The sequence below is a fragment of the Camellia sinensis genome, chromosome 7, assembly GCF_055761805.1.
Source record: "Camellia sinensis isolate YWXY chromosome 7, ASM5576180v1, whole genome shotgun sequence".
NCBI lineage: Eukaryota > Viridiplantae > Streptophyta > Magnoliopsida > Ericales > Theaceae > Camellia > Camellia sinensis.
Window position 1 is genome coordinate 181,950,783 of NC_138967.1, and position 8,877 is coordinate 181,959,659.

The window sequence follows — 8,877 nt, forward strand, 5'->3', positions numbered from 1 at the left end:
TAAACTTGGCCTGCTTCCAGAAATTTTGGAAGATTATGAAAGCTGAAATGGTCCAGTTCATGAATGACTTCCATAGAAATAGCAATCTGGTTACTGGGATCAATAGTGCCTTTATCACACTGGTTCCACCGAAACAAAACCCACTTGGCTTCTCTAATTATAGGCTTATAAGCCTAGTTAGATTACTATACAAAATAGTAGCTAAGGTGTTGACAGGAAATCTTAAAGCTGTGCTACCAGAGGTGATAGGTAAAGCCCAATCCGCTTTTTTAGGTGGCAGAAACATCCTTGATGGTGTGTTAATAGCTAGTGAGGTGGTTGATGGATGAAAAAAGCTAAAAAGATGGGTGTAATCATCAAACTGGACGTTGAGAAGGCCTTTGGCTCTATCAATTGGGAATTCTTGCTCTCTATGTTGGAAAATTTTGGGTTGGGAGCTAAGTGGATTGCGTGGATTCAAGAATGTATTTCATCAGCTAGACTGTCAATCCTAGTCAATGGTTCTCCAACTAAAGAGTTCAGTCCACAAAGAGGCCTTGGGCAAGGGGACCCCCTATCACCATTCTTGTTTAATATAGCAGTTGAAAGGCTTAACATTCTTTTATCCAAAGCTTGGGATTTAGGGCTAATCAAAGGTACAAAGGTGGGAAGTAATGAGGTAAAGCTCACCCACTGGCAATTTGCTGATGATTCAATATTATTTTGTGATACTAATTTGGCTGAAGTGAAGAACCTCAAAAGGATCCTAAGATGTTTTGAAATCATCTTTAGCTTGAGGATTAACTACCACAAAAGTGTAGTATGTGGTGTTGGTGTGCCCGGTGATATCTTGTCTAGCTTTGCCTCCAAACTCTGTGAAGTTCAATCTCTTCCTCTCAAATATCTCGGCTTGCTTTTAGGGGCTAACCCAAATAGGAAAGCAACTTGGAAACCTATTTAGATAATGTAAAGAGAAAACTAGCTGGGTGGAAGAGAAGATTCTTGTCTCTTGCAGGTAGACTTACCTTATTAATTAAATCTGTAGTCTCTTCTTTGCCAATTTACTACCTATCTCTCTTCAAGATGCTTGAAGGTGTAGCCAAGGAAATTAAGAAGCTTCAGGCCTCATTTTTATGGGGAGAGTCTGATCTGAGAAAGAACATTCACTTAGTTAAATGGAATGATATCACAAAAAGGGTGGATCAAGGAGGCTTAGGCATTAGAAGAGCAAGGGATGCTAATGCCTGTCTCTTGATAAAGTGGTGGTGGAGGTTTGGTAGTGAAAAGAATGCTCTGTAGATAAGGATCATCTGCAACAGGTACAAGTTGAATTCTGATAGTTGGCTCCCATCATTTAGCCCCTGTAATAGTTACTCAAGGGTATAGAAAGGAATAACATCAATTGCTAAACATAGGCACAGGCTGTATGGATTCTTCTTGGCAAATTTTCAAAAAAATATTGGGGATGGTAATAGAGTCAAATTCTGGACTGACAGGTGGTGTGGTACCACAAGCCTTAAAGAAGAATTTCCAAGACTGTTTAGGTTCTCTCTGGAACAGGAGAATTCAATGAGAATGATGTCCGAGAAAAAAGACAATTCAGGAGAGTGGGTTCTTCAGTTCAGAAGATCTCTCTATGTGTGGGAGGCTCAGGAGCTCATGGGACTTTATAATCTTTTGGTGGTTGCACCTACTCTTAGTAACAATCACCCTGATAAAGCTGTGTGGGCAGCTTCAGCTTCATCTCCACTTATTTACTTTGTGTCTTCAACCTATAAAGTTGAAGAGGATTTTCTTAGTCCCAAGCTTAAAACTTGTAATCTGGTGTGGATTAAGCACATCCCCCCAAAGGTCCAATTTTTTGGATGGTTGGCTTGGAAGAATAGGATCAAGACTGGTGAGCACCTTCATAGAATTGGAGTTCTTCAAGCCTTACTCCATCTCTCTGTGTGTTCTGTAAGGCTGGGTGTGAATCTCTGAACCATGTTTTGTATTCTATCCCTTCTTCTGGCAAGTTTGGACTGCTTTGTTTAACTAGTGGGATGTGCAAGGTGTAATGCCAGGATTAGTGGAAGCAGTTCTCCATTGGTGGGCTGGGGGTACTGTTATGAAGAAAGAGAGGCTGCTTTGGAGTGCCACTCCCTTGGCTGTGCTCTGGTCATTATGAAATCTCAGAAACGACTGCATATTCAAGGCAACTATTCCCAACTTGACTGAGATCTGTGAATTAATTAAGACAAGGATTGCACTGTGGTTAAATCTGAAGTTCAAAGGCTTTCATTTCATAATCAATGACTTCTTGTTCAACTTTAAACACATCAGAGCCTGTCTTTGTAGTAGGTTGACTGTGGACCCTGGTTAGGTGTTGGCTTGTTTTCTATTGTTTTTTTTTTTTTTTTTAGCTTGTCTTCTGGATAGTTCCTCACCATCTTGTGGTGTGCTAGCAGATGATTTGATTAATTCCGTGGTGCCAAACTAGTTGGGATCTCTGGATTAATTGTAATGCTTTTTTCACCCACTCCTTTTTTTTTTTTTTAACGCATGTATTGTGTACTCTTCATGATTATCATCAATAAATTTTTTTTTTGCTGATTCAAAAAAAAAAAAAAAAGAAGAAGAAGAATTGAAGAACATGGATGAAAGTATCTAAACCCTTTTTATTTTTTTTTTTAATTTTATTTTTACAGAACACAAAGAAGTAATGATATGCAAACATAAAAATTATAAAGAAAATTTATACAAATTGATGGGGCATATAGAAAAAAGTACATGTTATTTCGGTGGAGTCCACCTTTAAAGATAATAATGAGAATACCAGCAATGGAGATACCATTGGCATGTCCCATCATGTCATTATGTATAAAATACACTTGTGGTAACTAGAAACAATGATTAAGCATTCACCTTGTACATGGTATAATTTCTATCGATCATTAAACATAGTAACGGTGATTTCATTGGCCATAATTGTTGTTTCCTCAAAACCAGCCTTGAGAACATTCCTTTCAGTGAAGAAGCCAGGTTGTTTGGCTTGAGGCAATGCACCTTCACTGCTTAACATGACAACCACAGATGACATGCTTGGCCTATCCTCTGGACTTTCTTGCACACATAAAAGACCCACATGGATTGATCGCAACACTTCAGTTAGGTAGCACGACTCCCATACAGCGTCATCAATCAATTGCAACGACCTGCCTTCTTTATAGAGACTCCATGCCTGAACAATCCACTACAATATTAGACACAGGTCCTCTATCTCCAAATTTCTTTATTCTCAATTCTTAAGACAGTTACAATAGTTAGATTATGCCTCAAGATACTTGCACCTCAAGATTCTCATGTAATCCAATGATTATATGTGTTTTGGAGCAAGAGAGAGAGAGAATTTAGGGAGGGGTGACCATTGGTTCAATAGTAAAATCTTGGCCTAATAGGCTTGAGGCTATAGGTTCAAGTCACGGGACAACTATTTTGTGCACTATGCCAAAGGTTAGGTGTGTACCCAATCTTTCCCTTCCAAACACATATTAACGTGTACTAATTGAGTGTTATTTTTTTTAGATAAAGAGAATTTAGGGACAAAGGGTCCTTGACCCTTATAGGAACACATACATATAAGATTAATTACCTCTAATGTTAGCACACTTACATGGCCAAGGAGGTTGAGGCGGTGACCTGAATGATAGAAACCTCTGTTTTTCTTGCCACTCACAATCTCTAGCACCAAAACGCCAAAGCTGAATACATCTGATTTTACCGAAAATAGCCCATCTGTTGCATACTCTGGAGAAATGTAGCCGCTGCAGCAAAGAATAGTGAAGAATTGGATTTTGAAGCAACAATATAAGTGAATTAGACAAAACATGTTATGGAGATTCTTACTATGTTCCAACCACTCTATTTGTATTTGCTTCTGTCTCATTTCCTCCAAAACTTCTAGCTATTCCAAAATCTGATATTTTTGGGTTCATGGCAATATCTAGCAAAATATTGCTAGCTTTAAGATCTCTGTGAATAATTCTCAACCTAGAATCTTGATGAAGATAAAGAAGCCCCCGTGCAATCCCATTAATAATGTGGAAGCGCTTTGGCCAATCCAACAATGTGCTTCCAGTTTGATCTGTCCAAATTTTTGTCAGATTTAGTCCACACTTTTGCTAATCGAATGCACAAATTTAACAGGCTTCTACAATGAAAAATCCTAAATTTCGGAAAACGAAGTTCATGCAAATGCACATGTAATAAAAACCACATAAAGTTTTGTTCCCATTATCAAATATATCAAAAGGATTATATGGAACCAAAACAATAAAAGAAGGAAAAAGAAAGACTAATGGCTGGTTTGAGAGTGGAATCATTGTGGTATATTATAGTTTTGAAGAGAGCAAACCAAATATAAAATAGTCCAGGCTTTTGTTGGGCATGTATTCATAGATTAACATTGTTTCTTCTCCTTGAATGCAGCATCCTAGAAGCTTCACGAGATTTCGGTGTTGAAGTTTGGCAATACAGATAACTTCATTCTTGAACTCATCAAGTCCTTGGCTAGAATTCTTTGATAACCGCTTCACAGCTATTTCTTGTCCTCCTTCCAGTATACCCTGAGAATTACAATTATAATGGATAGAATGCTCTTCTATTAGAATTAACTTTAAAAAAACACTTATTCGTCTCGATTCCTATTTTTATGTTGCTCTGGCTGACATTGTCCCAATAGGTGCAACCATGACCAGTGATTTAATTATAGAGATTTATGATGTTTCATATGTAAGAAAAGTAGCATCATACCAATTGTCTTCTTTGAAAGCTAAAAGGAAAATATAAAATGCCTCTTTTCAAAAGCAGGTGTATTTATAAAAAAATTTACATTCAAAATGGTGGTTTTGTACGAAAAGGTTTTACAGAACAGTAAGTACATGAACTTACCAAGAAATTGTTACATTCTATGAACATTTTTGTGATTCTTTTATTTATTTATTTTTTTGGCTGACTTTTTTTAATAATATTATTATTACGGAAAAGCAGTGATAAAAAAGTTGAATGATTTTATGGCTTCTGCATAGGCTCCATGAGATTGGGCATCAATCATATATTCCTATAGACTATATAAGAGTGTCTTTACGTTGTTACCTTGTAAACAGGTCCGAATCCACCCTCTCCTAGCTTATTGTTGATTGAAAAGTTATGTGTGGAATTAGCTATTATAGCTAAGCCAAACAATGGCAACTCTAGATCTTCTTTTTGGCTTTGGTCGGTGTAACCTTGTTCAAAGTTGTGCATTAGAATTCCTGTAAAACCGGGACAAAATGGATATCAATATGACAAGTAGTTCCAAAAATGTAACATACCAATACAAAGTTTAACACAGAATGACACATATGGATATATACCTTCTCTGTTCACCTGTGAATTCTTCCTTTTCATTTTTTGGAGATACACGATCAGGCTTATACCCAGCAGAAGAAATCCAATTAAAAATGCTAAGGTCACTGCCACTATCTCTCTTTTCTTGCCATTGGAGCCGACTTGTCGGACTGTTGAATCCTCCATTCATTTAACAGAAATGGTCAATTGATTAGTTAGATAGCACAATCATGAAAGCACGAACTTGCATGGATTTCTTTAGATTTCAAACCCTTGAACACCCTCCTTTATATTGAAATTGTTATGGCAAAAAGGATGAGAAAAGATAAAACAAAACAAACACACAAGCACACAAGAATTACGAGCTTATAGGAGAGGAGCAAAGGTTTTGATTTGAGGGGGGCAAACTAGAAAGTATTTTCACCAATCATGTTGGCTCGAGATAATTGAAGGTCCAAGGAGACAATTTTAAATGAGGTTTTTAACAAGTTTCAACATTATTTGTAATTTTTTATTTAAAGTTTATTTTCTCTCTTTTTCAGTTGCAAGAAAACTAACAATTATTATCTTACATTCAAATTTTATTAGTCTATTCGTCGCGCTTGATAATATGGCTAATTAACTTAATCTTTTTTGTAATAGTCAAGTTAAGGAAGAATAATATAATTGATAATTTTGAAATTTCTATAAGCATATCTTTCTATAATTTTATATAAGATAGACATAAAGATAAAAATATAATAGAAAAACATCTCAACAACATAAGTTCAATCGTTTGATGATGATAAGATTTTGACAATTTATTTTGAGACTTAGGCCAAGTTTGGCAAGTTGCCAAAAAGCCAAAAAGTTAAAAAGTTATCACTATTCACCAAAAGTCAAAAATATGACTGCACAATTCTCAATCCTAATTTTTCCTACACACTAATTTATACAATTTTTTAATACATTTTTTTCCTTAAAAAGTCAAAAAGTTAACCCAAACAACCATACTATTTTCCTCAACTTTTTAATCTAAAAAATCAAAAAGTGCACTTGTTTAAGACATCTCAAACAACCCCTTAATACTTATGTTGAAAAAAAATAGAGTTTTGTAATGCAAAAACTAAATAGTAAAGGTGTTGGTAAAGATGAAGATGGCGGCTGATTGGGCCTTTTTTTACTGCTATTCTTATATTGACAAAGAAATTTGCCATTCGTAATTTTTTTAAACCAATGCATTTTTTTTAAAGTTGACTAGTGCAGTTGACTTTCAAGTAAAATTTTGTGAAGAGAAAGGAAAAATAAAGGAAAAATTAAATGAAACATAAGCTAAGTTTTTTTCACTCATCTCTTCCCTATTATTTCCTCCACAAATCTCCATCAAATCCTTCATCTAAACACAACTTCCAACGCCAGGCATGTGGATCGAGACTGGTAATAAGCATCATCCGTATCGAATTCAAGAAATTAAGGTTCAAGATGAAACCAAAATGAACTCTCTTTTTTCTAAATTGTAGTTAGATGTAGGAATGTAATAGAGTGGGGAATTTTTTAAGAAATGTAAATGTTCAGTATAGTTAACGACATGGTTCTTACATATGTTAATCTAATTAATCTATGTTCAATAGTCTATGAGTTTGGTATAAATTCTTACCTAACTCAGAGGAAGCCATCCTTATGTAAATGTCTGGCCCATCTTGACTGAACTCTCTCATATCAATCAACTCATTAAACCAAAGCAAGCAGCCGCTTCCATCTGTTATGTCTAAATTTGTGTAAGCCGTACAAGAGCAATTTTTAAAGCACTCTATCTCGCATTCCCTTAGGGTCATGTTCCTATCAAACCAGGAGTTCCGTGTGTCTGGCATTTTATATCGCGAATACTTGAGAAACCCATCTCCGTTACTGCAATTCAACGGTGTGCTCCGAACACACCCATTAGAATAATCTCCATTTCTCCATTCCGTTTCGTTCCGGGGCACAAATTTACTCAAACAACCGCATGCCGGTGAGTTTCCAATGTTACAGTTACCATTCGGACCACACAGCTTATAAGTATCACAGTTATCTTGTGGGAAAGACTGGTACACGTCCCATTTCTGCTTTTGATCAACCCATATCCAGCGCCGCACAGTGCCATCATAACTCACATCATACTTTGAAACAACTGAGCTGGGGAGTTCATAATGATAATACACCTCCTCCTTAGAGTAAACCAATCCATATTTGTAGAACGGATTAGGTTTGAGGTTTGGTCTCCCACTGAATCCAATTCCATTCCATGGCCCAGTTCGGAACAAGTCAACAGAACCACTGCTCAGAATATTTTGTGGGTATCCTTGAGGATCACATCGGTATGTAAACTCACCTCGAGCTGGATCATCTCGGCTCTTCCAGGAGGAGAGGTGGCGCTCTAGGCCCGTTTCAAAGTTCTTTCCAAGCTTCATGCCTGGTAAATGAGTATCACATGGATAATCAAAACTTTGCCAAAGAAAATGCTCGGACTTATCATTGGCATCTTTCAGAACTAGGTTTCCAGAGTCCATAAGTTGTGCAATAGGCTTCTGTGTGGATCCAGTCACATTGACAGACCAAATGACAGTGCCGGTACCATTGACGAGGGCGAGAATTCCAGGGTCGATAATCGTTAAGACGCCTGACGAATTAATGAGTGGGATTTCTCTATTGGCAACCCATACAACAGTCTTGACAGATATTTTGTTGTACCATATTCCCAGGTATTGATTCTGGGATTTGCCAGGTCTGAAAAAACCCATCTCAAAGCTCCCACCAGATGAAACAATGGTATTGTTGCCTGTTATGGATTGAGTTTTGGTTATGGTGTCTACTGCGTTGGAGATTACTAAAATGGAAAATAAAGAGGAAAACAAGAAGGGTATTTTGAGGCCTTCCATTGATGGTCTAAAGTTTGCTAATTTCATGAATTTTATCTGTTTTTCCCATTATTTAGTCAATTTATAAATGAAGATTCAAGAACTCCTACAGCACAAAGTCTTCAGTCGGACTTTTCTATGGCAACTACCCAATACTAGCTACCTTGTAGTTGTAGTTGGGGAATCATCATCCTCTCCTTCACTTTTCTCATTGACTTCCTATTTGCTAGATTATTAGACTCACTTTTAGGCCCAGTTTTGATGATTTGAACTGTTCATATTTTAAGATTTGTTGAGTATATTATACCTGTAAAAAATTAAATTGATCAGATATTAAAAAGCATATGTTCAGAAAATTATTTATTAATTTTTATTGAAAATAAATTTTAATTCGATGATTTGAACACATTATTTAGTCAATTTATAAATGAAGATTCAAGAACTCCTACGGCACAAAGTCTTCAGTCGGACTTTTCTATGGCAACTACCCAATACTAGCAACCTTTTTTTGATCAGCAAAGAAAAATTTCATTAACAACATGAAATTAAAGGTACAGGCAGATGACATGCATCGAGAGAGATTCGGAAAGTACAGAATACCCCTACTACTGCTACTCGCATCCATACAACCAACCCCTTGGCCTCACGAATTTTT

General features: G+C 36.5%; 2 protein-coding genes across 2 annotated transcripts; one reads left to right on the top strand and one right to left on the bottom strand.

Moving 5' to 3' along the window:
- Positions 1 to 343: 343 nt before the first annotated feature.
- Positions 344 to 1,959, top strand: LOC145796354 (uncharacterized). Its single transcript, XM_082881439.1, has 3 exons — positions 344 to 635; positions 1,025 to 1,250; positions 1,476 to 1,959. The coding sequence occupies exons 1-3, from the start codon at positions 344 to 346 to the stop codon at positions 1,957 to 1,959; spliced, it is 1,002 nt and encodes a 333-aa protein (XP_082737565.1).
- Positions 1,960 to 2,681: 722 nt separating this feature from the next.
- LOC114261005 (G-type lectin S-receptor-like serine/threonine-protein kinase At4g27290) lies at positions 2,682 to 8,357 on the bottom strand. Its single transcript, XM_082880059.1, has 7 exons — positions 6,983 to 8,357; positions 5,373 to 5,516; positions 5,113 to 5,270; positions 4,373 to 4,583; positions 3,865 to 4,102; positions 3,632 to 3,782; positions 2,682 to 3,199 (listed from the first exon to the last, which is right to left on the bottom strand). Exons 1-7 carry the CDS (start codon positions 8,268 to 8,270, stop codon positions 2,903 to 2,905), a joined length of 2,487 nt encoding a protein of 828 aa, XP_082736185.1. The 5' UTR covers positions 8,271 to 8,357; the 3' UTR covers positions 2,682 to 2,902.
- Between the last annotated feature and the right edge of the window lie 520 nt (positions 8,358 to 8,877).

Excerpts from the sequence above, each read along its gene's own strand:
- LOC145796354 (XM_082881439.1), top strand. The coding sequence starts at position 344 with ATGGGTGTAATCATCAAACTGGACGTTGAGAAGGCCTTTGGCTCTATC. Across the intron at positions 636-1,024 it reads GGATTTAGGGCTAATCAAAG|TCTCTTCTTTGCCAATTTAC; the intron begins GTACAAAGGTGG and ends TTAAATCTGTAG. Across the intron at positions 1,251-1,475 it reads TTGATAAAGTGGTGGTGGAG|GTGGTGTGGTACCACAAGCC; the intron begins GTTTGGTAGTGA and ends CTGGACTGACAG.
- LOC114261005 (XM_082880059.1), bottom strand. The coding sequence starts at position 8,270 with ATGAAATTAGCAAACTTTAGACCATCAATGGAAGGCCTCAAAATACCC. Across the intron at positions 5,517-6,982 it reads GATGGCTTCCTCTGAGTTAG|TCCGACAAGTCGGCTCCAAT; the intron begins GTAAGAATTTAT and ends AGGATTCAACAG. Across the intron at positions 3,783-3,864 it reads AATAGAGTGGTTGGAACATA|CGGCTACATTTCTCCAGAGT; the intron begins GTAAGAATCTCC and ends TCTTTGCTGCAG.